Source organism: Salmo trutta, chromosome 6, assembly GCF_901001165.1.
Source record: "Salmo trutta chromosome 6, fSalTru1.1, whole genome shotgun sequence".
NCBI lineage: Eukaryota > Metazoa > Chordata > Actinopteri > Salmoniformes > Salmonidae > Salmo > Salmo trutta.
The window spans coordinates 18,845,013-18,861,186 of NC_042962.1; the positions used below are offsets into that span (position 1 = coordinate 18,845,013).

Consider the following 16,174-nt stretch of genomic DNA (forward strand, 5'->3'; position numbering starts at 1 on the left):
GATGAAATAAAACAAAAAAACTCATTAATCTACACACAACACCCCGTAATGACAAAGCAAAAACTGTTTTTTAGAAATGTTTGCACATTTATTAAAAATAAAAAACAGAAATACCTTATTTACATAAGTATTCAGACCCTTTGCTATGAGACTCGAAATTGAGCTCAGGTGCATCCTGTTTCCATTGATCATCCTTGATGTTTCTACAACTTGATTGGAGTCCACCTGCGGTAAATTCAATTGATTGGACATGATTTGGAAAGGCACACACCTGTCTATATAAGGTCACACAGTTGACAGTGCATGTCAGAACAAAAACCAAGCCATGGGGTCAAAGGAATTGTTCGGAGAGCTCCAAGACTGGATTGTGTCGAGGCCCAGATCTGGGGAAGGGTACCAAAAAATGTCTGCCGCATTGAAGGTCCCCAAGAACACAGTGGCCTCCATAATTTTTAAATTGAAGAAGAACACCAAGACTTCCTAGAGCTGGCCGCCAGGCCAAACGGAGCAATTCGGGGGAGAAGGGCCTTGGTCAGGGAGGTGACCAAGAACTCGATGGTCACTCTGATAGAGCTCCAGAGTTCCTCTGTGGGGATGGGAGAAGCTTCCAGAAGGACAACCATCTCTGCAGCACTCCACCAATCAGGCCTTTATGGTAGTGGCCAGACGGAAACCACTCCTCGGTAAAAGGCACATGGCAGACGGCTGGGACTGGGAGACTAGTCAAGATCGAGGGAAAGATGAATGGAGCAAAGTACAGAGAGATCCTTGATGAAAACCTGCACCATAGCAATCAGGACCTCAGACTGGGGTGAAGGTTCACCTTCTAACAGGACAACGACGCTAAGCACACAGTCAAGACAACACAGGAGTGGCTTTGGGACAAGTCTCTGAATTTCCTTGAGTGGCCCAATCAGAGCCCAGACTTGAACCCGATCGAACATCTCTGGAGAAACCTGAAAATAGCTGTGCAGCAACGTTCCCCATCCAACCTGACAGAGCTTGCGAGGATCTGCATAGAAAAACAGGAGAAACTCCCCAAATACTGGTGTGCCAAGCTTGTAGCGACATACCCAAGAAGACTCGAGGCTGTAATCGCTACCAAAGGTGCTTCAACAAAGTACCGAGTAAAGGGTCTTAATACTTATGTTAATGTGAAATTTCAGTTTTTTATTTAATACATTTGAATAAGGCTATAACGTAACCAAATGTGGAAAAAGTCAAGGGGTCTGAATACTTTCCGAATGCACTGTATATGGGATCAGTAACATAGCGGCTCATTAACCTTACACCCTAAAGATATCAAACTAAGAGGGGCCCCTAGATTTAAGGCAGAGTGAACTATAGGTGGAGCCCCCCCGTAAGGGGTCAAGGGTGAAGTCTAGGATCAGAGTGGTGGTTTTCAGTAGGCATCAGTAGCGGCCACCATTGTCTTGTCCCTTTCCTACAGTAGCTTCTAGCTAGTATCAGCTAGCTACATCTGTAACTAGTTCACTACCACTGACTAGCCTACAGACTAGCGCACAGGTCCATGGACTAGCTATGGCATCACAGTGAGCCTGTACATTGGCATGTGTGATGACTACAGCGGAGCAGTATGGTGGTGAGGTTCTAATTAGCCCCTGAGTCATACAGCTGTAAAGGACCATGCCAAGGGAGGGTGGGGGGGGGACATACCAACTCATTACCACTCCACAACACGCTGTACACTTGGAGAGAACACTTCCCCACACTGCTTTTATTAGGGGAGAGGGAGTAGGGAGAGAGAGAGAGAGAGAGAGAGAGAGAGAGAGAGAGAGAGAGAGAGAGAGAGAGAGAGAGAGAGAGAGAGAGAGAGAGAAAAGAGGGGGCAAGTTTGGAGCAGGAGCCCTGTCCTGGCACTGAGGTTCTTTCACTGGCACCAGATGAGGAGCACTGAGAATACGAGCCACCAGATGAGGAGCGGTGAGAAATCGAGCCACCAAATGAGGAGCGGTGAAGATACAAGCCACCAAATGAGGAGCGGTGAGATATCGAGCCACCAAATGAGAAGCTGTGAAGATACGAGCCACCAAATGAGGAGCGGTGAGAAATCGAGCCACCAAATGAGGAGCGGTGAAGATACGAGCCACCAAATGAGGAGCGGTGAAGATACGAGCCACCAGATGAGGAGCGGTGAAGATACGAGCCACCAAATGAGGAGCGGTGAAGATACGAGCCACCAGATGAGGAGCGGTGAAGATACGAGCCACCAGATGAGGAGCGGTGAAGATACGAGCCACCAAATGAGGAGCGGTGAAGATACGAGCCACCAGATGAGGAGCGGTGAAGATACGAGCCACCAGATGAGGAGCGGTGAAGATACGAGCCACCAGATGAGGAGCGGTGAAGATACGAGCCACCAGATGAGGAGCGGTGAAGATACGAGCCACCAAATGAGGAGCGGTGAAGATACGAGCCACCAGATGAGGAGCGGTGAAGATGCAATCCACCAAGCACATGGCAGCAGAGTGAGAGATGATACAGAGTGGATAAGAGAGGAAGAGAGGACAGGTTAATAGGAGATCAGGGGAAACTATAGAAGACTAGAGGCATGGAAAGAGGACAGGAGATAATAGAACTTGAGAGGAGGAGAGGAAAGGACATACAGGAAGAGAGAGGAAAAAGAGAGAGAGGTAAGAAAGAGAGGAGTCTGGTAACCCTAGCACAAAATAAAATGTATACACTCACTACTGTACGTTGCTCTGGATAAGAGCGTCTGCTAAATTACTAAAATGTTAATGTGAAATGTAGCACTGCCGCTGTCGAAAACACAACACCAGCTAATGTCAACCAGATGTGTCTCCTTCCCCTGGCGCTGGAATGCAAATGTATTGTTAATGGGAGCAAAACAGACAAAGATTAGGAAGTGCTGGTGTGCTGTGAGCGGCACATTCCGCCGCAACACAAATATTGAGCTAAGACTAATGTTGCACGAATTAGGATTTTCGCAGGTTTACAGTGCCTTTTGTAAAGTATTCAGACCACTTTATTTTTTCCACATTTCGGTAGGTTACAGCCTTATTCTAAAATTGGAGAGGAAAAAATACATTTAATCAATCTACACACAATACCCCATAATGACAAAGCAAAAACAGGATTTTAGAAATGTTTGCTAATTTATAAAAAAGAAAACCTGAACTATTACATTCACATAAGTATTCAGAACCTTTACTCGGTACTTTGTTGAAGCACTTTTGGTAGCGATTACAGCCTCGAGTCTTCTTGGGTATGACGCTACGAGCTTGGCACACCTGTATATAGACAGGTGTGTGCCTTTCCAAATCATGTCCAATCAATTCAATTTACCACAGGTGGACTCCAATTAAGTTGTAGAAACATCTCAAGGATGATCAATGGAAACAGGATGCACCTGAGCTCAATTTTGAGTCTCATAGCAAAGGGTCTGAATACTTATGTAAATAAGGTATTTCTCTTTTTTATTTTTTATAAAACTGTTTTTACTTTGTCATTATGGGGTATTGTGTGTAGATTATTTAATCAATTTTAGAAAAAGTCTGTAACGTCTCAAAATGTGGAAAAGGTCAAGGGGTCTGAATACTTTCCGAAGGCATGTGTTCTTGCGGTTTAGGCCCGCACCATTCCAACGGCATCGGAGAGGATATGAACGAACCTAATAAAATATTCAATTCAAAATCCAATCGTCAACCGACGCCTGTAGGTTGGGGTTTAGTTGGTTGGCGTTTAGACAGCTCGGTGATTAACACACAGAGAAAGTCAAAATGAGTAGTGGTGGGGATTACACAAACACATCCCTACAATTAATAGTAGGCATGAAAAATGGACCTCAGACTTCAGTCAAAGTGAATTATTGAATTACAGATGGACAGCCAACGAGAGAGAGAGAGAGAGACGGAGAGCTGTGCCCATGGAGACAGGAGCCTAACATTGGGAGTCGAGCATCTTTTTAATAAAGGTAATGCTTTTATGTCACAGAGTCAGACAGAGTCAGACATAACATGAACCACACACTCCACTTAGAGTAAAATACATTAGGTGGTGGATATTAATGTTGTGTTTCCTGTGTCCTGCCAGTCAATCAGTCTGGTGCCTCACTTGTCACTGTGTCACGGTCTCAGAGGCATCCAATACATGTAATGACTGTGACTCACCCTGGCACCACATAAATCAGGCTGGTGACAAAGCAGGCCATCTATACGCCAATGATTGCAAAACAAGATGTGGCTCAAGGAGGGAGGAGAAAACCATCAAGAGTAAACACATGACATGCCAAAACGGTGGGAGAAAACTAGGCAGAGTGTTTGCAGCCATGTCAAATACTGGCCTATGAGACAGAGGGGGAGAAAACTAGGCAGAGTGTTTGCAGCCAGGTGAAATACTGGCCTATTACACAGGGGGGGGGGGGGGGAACTAGGCAGAGTGTTTACAGCCATGTCAAATACTGGCCTATGAGACAGAGGGGGAGAAAACTAGGCAGAGTGTTAGCAGCCAGGTCAAATACTGGCCTATGAGACAGAGGTGGAGACGCCAAAATCAGAGAATAAGGAAAGAAATAGGCAGGACTCCAAGACTTTTTGCAAAAGCTGGTCTGAGCCACATGGCCGAAAACAGCTCGACCTTGGAACAGGACGCACGCTGGTGTGTGTCAAATGAAGGCAGAAAAAAACAGAGAGTTGCAGGGAACGGGCCACATAACGAAGGCCAAGCGAAGGTGCCAGGGAGCTATGGATCAATCGAGGCATTGTGGAAGACGGTACTCAAGTTAAAGTCAACGAGCAGAACCGAGTCACACAAGCCCAAGGTCGCAGAGGGTCACCAGGGGTCAGGAGAGGGGGTGCCTTCAGAAAGTATTCATACCCCTTGACTGATTCCACATTTTATTGTGCTCCAGCCTCAATTCAACATTGATTAAATAGATGACAAAGTGAAAACATGTTTTTAGAAATGTTGGCAAATGTATTGAAAATAAAATACAGATATCTAATTTACATAAGTATTAACACCACTTTGTAGAAGCACCTTTGGCAACGATTACAACTGTGAGTCTTTCTTGGTTAGCCTCTAAGAGCTTTCCACACCTGTATTGTACAACATTTGCCCACTATTCAAGCAAACTGGTTGTTGATCATTGCTAGACAACCATTTTCAGGTCTTGCCATAGATTTTCAAGTAGATTTAAGTCAAAACAGTAACTCGGCAACCCAGGAACATTCACTGTCTTCTTGGTAAGCAACTCCAGTGTAGATTTGTCCTTGTGTTTTAGGTTATTGTCCTGCTGAAAGGTGAATTAATCTCCCAGTGTCTGGTGGAAAGCAAACTGAACCAGGTTTTCCTCTAGGATTTTACTGTGCTTAGCTCCATTCCATTTTTATCCTGAAAAACTCCCCAGTCCTTAATGATTACAAGCATACCCATAACATGATGCAGCCACCACTATGCTTGTAAATATGGAGAGTGGTAGTCAGTAATGTTTGGATTGGATTTGCCCCAAACATAACACTTTGTATTCAGGGCAAAAGTGAATTGCTTTGCCACATTTCTTGCAGTATTATATTAGTGCCTTGTTGCAAACAGGATGCATGTTTTGGAATATTTTTATTCTGTACAGGCTTCCTTCTTTTCACTCTGTCAATTAGGTTAATACTGTGGAGTAACTACAATGTTGTTGATCCATCCTCAGTTTTCTCCAATCACAGCCATTAAACTCTGTAAATGTTTTAAAGTCACCATTGGCCCCATGATGAAATCCATGAGTGGTTTCCTTCCTCTCCGTCAACTGAATTAGGAGGACGCCTGTATCTTTGTAATGACTGGATGTATTGATACACCATCCAAAGTGTAATTAATAACTTCAACATGCTCAAAGGGATATTCAATGTCTGCTATTTTGTATACATTTTTTTAATCTACCAATAGGTGCCCTTCTTTGTGAGGCATTGGAAAACCTCAATGGTCTTTGTGGTTGAATCTGTGTTTGAAATTCACTGCTCGACTGAGGGACCTTACAGATAATTATGTGACCTGTTAAGCACATTTTTACTCCTGAACTTATTTAGTCCTGACATAACAAAGGGGTTAAATACTTATTGGCTCAAAACATTTCAGCTTTTCATTTTTAATGAATTCGTAATTCATTTTGAAAAACATCATTCAATTTTTACATTATGGGGTATTGTGTGTAGGCCAGTGACAAAAAAATCTAAATTCAATCCATTTTAAATTCAGGCTGTAACACAACAAAAAGTGGAAAAAGTCAAGGGGTGCGAATACTTTCTGAATGCACTGTATGGGTGTCACTCTCTCTGCTATGGTCTTGGCCAGCAGAACAAGGCTACAACAAGAACCAAAGGGCCCAAATTGGACACGTGTTCACAGTTCCCCAACTAGCCAACAGCCGAATGAAGTGACTACAAATATATGACCTTTTCTGCCGAGAGAAAAACAACATTCTTATTCTGAGGGAGGGAAAAAGAACATCAGGCGTTTGTCATAACTTTAATTTGGAGAACCGCTTGGTGGAGACCAAGATTTTTTACAATAAGGGGCTTTTAAACTGAATCAAGTGATCAAGTTCAAACAGTTCCAAGGACTGAACTTTATGCCATAAAATGGTTACAAAAAGATTACATGCTTTTCATTTTTACTGCATTAATAATTGGGTCTATCAATGCGATGTTTAGCTGGTGCAACACTACTTAATTATCCACTGCCCGAAAGAATCCTTTAGACTGATGATACTCAACTTTAGTAAAAACCACATGGTCAACTAAATCTAGATATCTAGAGTCTTGTACAGCAATATACATTTAGAATGACTCATTTATACGGTAACCACAGTTGGAATGACCCATTTATATGGTAACCATTGTTGGAATGACCCATTTTATATGGTAACCATTGTTGGAATGACCCATTTATACGGTAACCATTGTTGGAATGACCCATTTTATATGGTAACCATTGTTGGAATGGCCCCTCCATCACCCACAAAACATAATGAACAAAGACAAATTCACATCCGCATTGAGGAATATGACAAAGCCCCCCAATTTCCTGTTCGGCTGCCGAACGCAACCTCTTTAGCTGCCGAGACCCAACCCGAGACCCATTTCAAGAGAGTTGCTGTGTTTTTCATCAACTGACCTTAACCTATCCCCACCCTCTCTTTCGCTTCTCACTTGTACAACAGCTATCTCGTCTCCGAGGCATTTCATCTAGGCCTACATCTGTGTTGTGGCCGGTGTTCTGCCAGATGAACAGGCTCCACCAGTGTGTGTGTGTGTTGCCAGAACAACAGAGTGGCTCCAGAGGGAAAGAAGCTTTCCAACACGCTCAGGGAGGCTGATCAAACACAGCAGTAGTCCCCCTTCACTAGGGAAAGAGAGAGAATCACAGTCCTGGGAAAAATCCCCCCCCCCCCACACACACACACACACACATGCACAAACACACACACACACGCACACAAATGATGGCTGTTTGGTATTCATCCAGACAGTAATGTACTTCACTTATTACGCTCTCCCGGAGCTGCAGGGTCTAATTTAGTGCACCTGGAAGTGAGCAGCCAACAGCCCCCCTGCTATAAAATAGGAAGACGGATTGCAGCTCTCCATGCTCTGAGAGACCAGCAGCACTGGAGACAGTGTGTGTGTGTGTTTTGATGACCAAACATATCCCCAAGATGAGGAAGGGTGGAGTCTTTGGTTGGATTACTGAGGATTAACATGTAATGTTAAGGAGTTAAGAGCTTACACTTTCACTGATTGCCTATGATTGCACAACTTTCTGTTGTGGTAACCAAACTGCCCCAGGAATTCTCTACTCTAGCCCCAGATAAGTTCAGTGTAAGCCCAATTTTACCCCAAAATATCGGAACAGGACAGACGGAGGACAGCAGAGATTTTGGAGTGAGTTTATCTTTACAAGACAAAGTTAAAGTATTTGTTTCTTCGGGTTCTGTTAGTCTTATCAATACTCTTCTGTAAGTTCCTGGCCTGTATTTTGCTGTATTACGTCAGACATTGATAAGGGTGTTGGGAGTTTAGGGTTTAGGGTTTAGGGTTCCCATCTAAATCCAAATAGACCAGGGCCCAACGTTTGTCTGTAGAGAGATGATGAGCTCACCTGATCTGGCTCGCAATTGGCGTTGTGCTGCTGCGACGTGTCTTTCACCTGCTGCTTCTCCTCCAGACTCAGGCACAGCAGCCACGTGACCAGGCCCGCCACGAACATGCCGATGTCTGGGATGAACACACGGATGCCGTTTCCTGCATCGGCACCTCGGACACTGCACACACGGACAGAGAGAAACAAGGAAAAATTGTAAGCCAATCAGGATAGATGAGATGAGGATAAATGCTTTGAGTGTTATTCTGTCCTTTTCAGATGCAGTAGCCTATACTGTATTGTTTTATAAGGTTTCCTGTAAGTTGAGTGTCGAGATTTGACGCCAGCGTTGATAAAATGAAAACTGTACCAATTATACTTCAATTGTACATTTACAATCTATGTCTTTACCACGAGACGATGGTAAACACAACGTGGTGTGGTTAAGAGCTAGTTTATATATAATGCAAAACATTCCTCTTAATGGCTTTTATGGATCATAACAAAGTAGAGTAATCGTTAAATAGTTTACAGTCTGAATTCCTCTTCTATAAATATATGGGTGCAGTATTTCCTCATATACCTGACTGGTAACAAAATGAAAGCCAATCACATTCATTCATATTCCAATATTGTTGACTGGAATTGTTTTCTCACACAAAATACGGTGGATTGGTTATTGAAGTAAATCAGAGGCTCAGTGAGGAAATGAAAAATGTAAAGGTAAACAAAGTAGCTATAAGGAAATGGCTATATAACGTCAAAGTACAGCCGGTCTATACATTGTATACTATACATTGTCCTATACATCGTCTATACATTGTGTACTATACATCGTCTCTATACATTGTGTCCTATACATTGTGTCCTATACATTGTGTACTATACATTGTGTACTATACACAATGTTTTACAGGCCTTTCTCCACCCACACCAATAAAAGCATGGCCTGTATTACATTTTTAACAAATGTCATAAAAAATGTGCATTCAAATTTCCAAAACCCCCTTCGAGCTAAAATAACGCCTGAGAGGAAATGAAGTTTTACGGGTGCCCTTTGCTCAATAGTGCACTGCGCTAGCCTCTTAAAATACACTGAAAACATTTTGTTCCACAGAAAAGGCGTGGGTTATTCTCACTGTCCTCCCTGTTACAGCGCTGGTCCGGCTGGTTCTTATTTCCCATGCTCTGGAAGTGTATGCTGTGCTGTGTCCGTTACAGTGGGCCCAACTCTGGTCCCCCTCTATTGGCCCAAAAAACATCTCAAATGAAATTAAACCATCCAATCCTTACTATGGCCTTCTTTCAATGCCGCCACCCCAACCCCAATTTCAATCGAAAAGCGTCATTTCTCAACTTTTCTATTTGCTCAGGTTCAAAGCAGTGAGCAGCAACACTAGGCAGATGTGAGAGAGAAGAAAAGTAAAAAAACAGCTGAAGTTACATTTTCAGAGGAACCTTTTGAGCTACATTTTCTATTAGTGAATTGGGAGTGTGGGTGCGCAGTGCTGGCTGCTGGCTGGTAGGGAGCTTTTCATAAGAGGCCGCGGTGGGAGCACACAACACAGTACACCCTCTATGAACCAAAGACAGCTCAGGAGGCTGGTATTTCTGGTGAGTCATAGTGCAATGCACTCTGGGAGACTGTGTGATCGGGGTGGGACCAAGACATCACCAGACGTACGGCCAGGGACACCGTGGGAGAGCACAAGGAGCTTAACATTAGTGATGACGTTCCGAAAAAGAGCAAGGTCAAACAAGAAAAAACAAATCTACATATTAGTGTGTAAACAGTCAGTTAGTTTGGAAGGGATGACCGAGTCTAAAGGTAGGGAAGAAAGACTGATAGTGAATTGGATTCTGTTATCAGTTGAAAGGCGTCAAGGAAGGCACTTCTAAAAAGCAGGTAGCCATTGCACAGGAACCTCTCCCCAAGAGCCCAATGGCAGTTGGGCACCTGTGATGGTATTAGAAGAAATGGCTGTATAATCTCAGGATATTCAGGATATACTGCCACGAGCAGCAGATGGATATCTCCTTAGACAGGATATACTGCCACGAGCAGCAGATGGATATCTCCTTAGACAGGATATTCTGCCACGAGCAGCAGATGGATATGTCCTTAGACAGGATATACTGCCACAAGCAGTAGATGGATATCCGAGTTTTCGCATGCTTGTTTTGCTTTGTTGTTGTGTTGCATAAAACTTTAAACAAATGTTTGGATTCCCATGGCGCTCGCTCCGCATGAACCCCTACGTTCAAAGGCGAGCGGCCAGGGGAGGGCGCAGACGCAGCCGCTTTGAACCGAGCGATATTTGCCTTCGTAAAAAACATTTATAAGCTGCAGACGGCGCTAGTTAACACACTAGATAAAAACACATGAAAAAAACGGGGGCCCAAACAGCAGAGTAAACAAAAGCTCTTTGTAATGAAGCCTCTCTGTGTCTAAACGGTTTGCTTCTCTCTCGCCGTTTAAAGCGTCTTTCATCTCAGTCCTGCTCATAAAGACAGAGCTGTGGAGTTGTGAGCTGGCAACAGAAACCCTTGCACATGGCATTGATTTGGGACCGAAGATAATACGGGTGTGATAAATAACCACCTTTAACCATCTCTACTCCAGGAAGCGGCATTAAAGGGGAGGCCATCAAAGTGGCTAGATGAACTGTACAGATTTAGCCTGTCAGTCTCATCTCTGGAAAGATATCTTGTCTTCATAGAAGAAGAAAAAAACATAGAAATGTAACTGGTTGATGGACACAGTGACAGGCTGCTACCGAGAGTGAACAGAGCTATCTGTTGACTGGCAGTTCATTTCGGAAGCCATAACAAAATGTTGCACTAGCTAGCTAGCTAACTGGATTTAGCTGTTATGAGAGACTAACTGGCACTGGACTTGAGGCCTTGAGGGCACACCAAGGTGCCAGAGAGGGAATAGACAGCTCAGAGTACGGCCAAGACGAGGTTGTTCAAACTAATACACACAAACCTGTGATATTGATTTCAACATGAATCCTAGAAAGTCTTCAACACAACTATTTGCATTTACAGTAACTTAACCATCATCTAGTTTTGAAGATATCAAAACTACCCACATCAGAATAGAAAGAACTCCAATTCAGAGGCCTAATAATAATATGATTTGAAGAAAATGACGGCAATCACGATGACAAACTTAGAATGATCAAGGATCTAGACTCTAGATCTTAGAAGATTATTTCTCTTGGTGTTTTTTTTATTTTTAAAATAGCTTAGAAGATCCTAAAAGATCTTGGAGGACTTTGCTTTCACCTACTTCCACTATTGAAACTTTTGTTTGCTCTACACCACCCAGTATCACCCAGTATCCAGTCAATGCATGTTCTATCAACTGTACGTTAAGAGATGTTTGATGTAATGAGGATTTGTGGGATACATTTTTCATCCATTATCCTATGTGTGTTTGAATGCACATGTTAACCACAGAGGAGATTACTTTCCCATTAACCCTAATTAAAACATTCCGCACGGGCGTGTCAGCACGTCACTCAACATGCCAAATGTATTTAATTCACAAATCCACAAAAACATGACCTGCTTTCTTCCCTCTTTCAATCACAGTCAACTGCAACTCAATCATTCAACAACTTGCATTGGCACATGGAACATGTTAACGAATGTACTGTGAAAACTCATTAAATACAATTTCCCAAAGAGGAATCTCATTAATTCATTGATTTCGGTACCAGAACACCCCATGAGAGTGATAATGTGGAGTCCATGACCCAATAATGACAGACCACTAAGATCATTGACTGGAGGACATCTGAGTGAATAGCTTTGAAATTCCTGACTGAACGTATCTCAACGACCTAGCGGGATATCTGGTTGTCCCATAATCAAATCAAATCTCTCGTTCAAGTTCCTAATGAATTATCGCGGATTTCCACTATTGTTGCGTCCAGGTCCATCAAATCGAATCAAATTGTATTTGTCACATGCGCCGAATACAACAGGTTACAACCACCACAGTGAAATGCTGACTTACAAGCTCTTTCCCAACGATGCAGAGTTCAAGAAGAAGAAAAAAAATATGTAAACACATGAGAAATAAAACATAAGAATGAAGGAGTACCAATACCATATCAATGTGCAGGAATATGTGGTAATTGAGGTAGATATGTAAAGTGCATTCGGAAAGTATTCAGACCCTTTGACTTTTTCCACATTTCGTTACGTTACAGCCTTATTCTAAAATGGATTACATCGTCGTCCCCCCCCTCATCAATCTACATACAATACCCCATAATGACAAAGCAAAACATTTTATTTTTATTTTAGCAAATTTCTTACAAATAAAAAACTGATATCACATTTACATAAGTATTCAGACTCTTTACTCAGTACTTTGTTAAAGCACCTATGGCAGCAATTACAGCCTTGAGTCTTGGGTACGAAGCTACAAGCTTGGTACACCTGTATTTGGGGAGTTTCTCCCATTCTTCTCTGCAGACCCATCAAGCCCTATCAGGTGGGATGGGAACCGTCGCTGCACAGCTATTTTCAGGTCTCTTCACAGATGTTCGATCAGGTTTAAGTCCAGGCTCTGGCTGGGCCATTCAAGGACATTCAGAGACTTGTCCCGAAGCCACTCCTGCGTTGTCTTGGCTGTGTGCTTAGGGTTGTTGTACTGTTGGAAGGTGAACCTTCGCCCCATTCTGAGGTCCTTGAGTGCTCTGGAGCAGGTTTTCATCAAGGAGATCTCTTTACTTTGCTTTCCCTCGATCCTGACTAGTTTCCCAGTCCCTGCCGCTAAAAAAACATCTCCACAGCATGATGCCTGGCACCACCGTGGGGAGGGTGCCAGGTGTCCTCCAGACGTGATGCTTGGAATTCAGTCCAAAGAGTTAAATCTTGGTTTCATCAGACCAGAGAATCTTGTTTCTCATGGTTGGAATCCTTTAGGTGCCTTTTGGCAAAGTCCAAGTGTCTTGTGCCTTTTACTGAGGAGTGGCTTCCGTCTGGCCACTCTACCATAAAGGCCTGATTGGTGGAGTGCTGCGGAGATGGTTGTCCTTCTGGAAGGTTCTCCCATGTCCACAGAGGAACTCTGGCGCTCTATCAGAGTGACTATTGGGTTCATGGTCACATCCCTGACCAAGGCCCTTCTCCCCCGATTGCTCAGTTTGTCCGGGTGGCCAGTTCTAGGAAGAGTCTTGGTGGTTCCTAACTTCTTCTGTTTAAGTATGATGGAGGCCACTGTGTTCTTGGGGACCTTCAATGCTGCAGACATTTTTTTGGTACCCTTCCCCAGATCTGTGCCTCGACACAATCCTGTCTTGGAGCTCTACGGACAATCCTGTTTTGGAACTCTTCTTTTGACCTCATGGCGTGGTTTTTACTCTGACATGCATTGCCAACTGTGGGACCTTATATAGACAGATATATTCCTTTTCATATCATGTCCAATCAATTGAGTTTACCACATGTGGACTCCAATCAAGTTGTAGAAACCACTCAAGGGTGATCAATGGAAACAGGATGCACCTAAGCTCAATTTCGAGTCTCATAGCAAAGGGTCTGAATTCTAATGTAAATAAGGTATTTCTGCTTTTTGTTTTTTATAAATTTGCAAACATTTCTAAAAACCTTGTTTTCACTTTGTCATGATGGTGGTTTGTGTGGAGATTGATGAGGGGAAAAAATGATTTAATAAATTTTAGAATAAGGCTGTAATGTAGCAAAATGTGGAAAAACTCAAGGGGCCTGAATACTTTCCGAATGCACTGTACATAGGCAGGGGTAAAGTGACTAGGCATCAGGATATATAATACTTAAAGTAAAAAGAAGTAGCAGCATATATGGTGTGTGTGTGTGTGTGTGTGTGTGTGTGTGTGTGTGTGTGTGTGTGTGTGTGTGTGTGTGTGTGTGTGTGTGTGTGTGTGTGTGTGTGTGTGTGTGTGTGTGTGTGTGTGTGTGTGTGTGTGTGTGTGTGTGTATAGACACCTGTGAGTATGCATATAGCCAGTGCAGGTAGAATCAATGCAGATATTCCATACAGCTAGAGCGGGTAGTCATTGATTAGCTGTTCAGCGGTCCAGTTGCTTGGAGATAGAAGCTGTCTCAGATCTTGTTGGTACGAGACCTGATGCTCTGGTACCGCTTGGGTGGACGGATTCCTTGGTAAGTTTCTGGGCTTTCCTTAGACACATCAGAGCTGGGAGAGCATGTCGTTCATCAAAGGAGATGGAGGAAATGTGAACACAGATCATATTTAACAATTATGTGAATAAGTCGGTAGCCGAGGAGTTATGTGGCTGGGGTGGATTTAAGTATGGAGAAAAACAACCCAGGTTTAAGTGCTTTGATACCTATACTTTGAAAGGATTGTCTGTAAGCCACGGATTTGTGCATGATCAGCATACGATTCTGATCCAAGCCTTTAGCTTGAAGCCTTCAGCCTTCAGCTTCAGCAGACTGTTTAACATGAATACCATAATAATCAGCTAGTATCTCTCAACAAATCCAAATGTCCTGGATATCATGGGGACCTTACACGCACACACAATGTGGTTTTGTTTATGGAATCCAAACATAAATAGATAGCATTTCTGGAGATGGTTAATTGACATAAGCAAAGATGTATTTACGAATGTCAGGGGGCAAGGTGCTCTCTTTAGTTTGAGTTTCTGGAGCAGACCATCTCCTGCCACATGTCAACACGCACGCACGCACGTACGCACACACGCACGCACGCACAGACAGACAGACAGACAGACAGACAGACAGACAGACAGACAGACAGACAGACAGACAGACAGACAGACAGACAGACAGACAGACTGCCAACTCCAGCTCTCAAATGGCAAGAATAAACTGTTCCTGTGCCATTGAAACTATGATTCCTCCAAACAATCGGCCAACTGTCATTTAGAAAACCACACTTTGACATACAGTAATATCCATATCAGGCTGAACGACACACAACTAGAATGGTTCAAACGTAATTCAATTCATCATTAAGCTTCGAGGTGAACGATAATAACAAGGGAGGGTTAATGGTAAACGGTTGTGCCGCCATCCTCTCATATAGCATATAAAAACCTGAAAGCCGATGCCCTGGTCGACTGTTCCTGTGCTTAGGGAAACCACAGCTAACGGGATGATTAGGAAGCCGACACACAGACAGACTGCAATTGTTGACTTAGGGCCGTGAGGCCTCAGGAAGGTTGAAGGAAGGATGAGCTGTTTGCAAAGTGACACACATAATGGTAGAGATAGGTCTTCACCAGAAGCCAGCATGGTTAGGTAACTGTTATATGGCATCCAGTTATAAAACACACACTAAAAAAGGGTCCCATCCAGTCGAGGAGGTGATACATAGGAAGGACAATGTTTTCTACTATTGTCTGAGACGCTACATATTTCGGAGAAAGCATTCCAATATCGATGAACATTGACGCTAAAACTGTGAAATTTCACTCCGGCAGCACAAAGAATGTCTCAAATGTCAGATACAAGTCTGTGTCTCCAATCATTTTGTCTGGAATGGCTAGACGGCCAACACTTGGCCATCGTAGTATAGTTCTTCTTTGTTCTGCCTAGTGGAGTGTGGACTGAAGCGGAGCTGAGGCAGCGCTTTGCCCTACTCCAGAGGATCACAACACTGGACACACCATTGGCCGACACAGGGGCCTAATGATGGAACTCAACCAATCATGTCCAGCATATTAAAAGAAGACTGTACCACAAGGGGTTAAGGAGGGTAGTCTGGATCTGTTTACTAGAACCACTTCCTCACAAAATGGAGGACAGGTCGTGAGTTTGATTCATTTAGCCCCGCTGTTTGCTCTGAGTCATTGAGCAGGGGGGAAGGAGGGAGAAAAAGCCACATTTCACATCAGGAAGCAACCAGAGGCACAGACGACCAAATAACACAGTACGACCCGTTTTTCTTTTTATACCTCTGTCCGTCGCTTGTACAAGCACTTTTTGGTGTAAGCCTTGAGGAACATGTTTAGCTTATTCGTTCTCGAATACAAAAAATATATAGTTGTTGACTACTGAAAAAGGGAAAGTTAAAGTT

The 16,174-nt window shown here is 43.4% G+C and overlaps 1 protein-coding gene across 2 annotated transcripts in view; it reads right to left on the reverse strand.

Moving 5' to 3' along the window:
- LOC115195579 (piezo-type mechanosensitive ion channel component 2) overlaps positions 1 to 16,174 on the reverse strand; it is a 160,145-nt gene that overhangs the window by 64,540 nt on the left and 79,431 nt on the right. For both annotated transcript variants that reach the window (XM_029755585.1, XM_029755586.1), the window contains exon 5: positions 8,128 to 8,290. In XM_029755585.1, the coding sequence (XP_029611445.1) occupies positions 8,128 to 8,290 (163 nt within the window). The remainder of the gene's footprint in view (positions 1 to 8,127; positions 8,291 to 16,174) is intronic.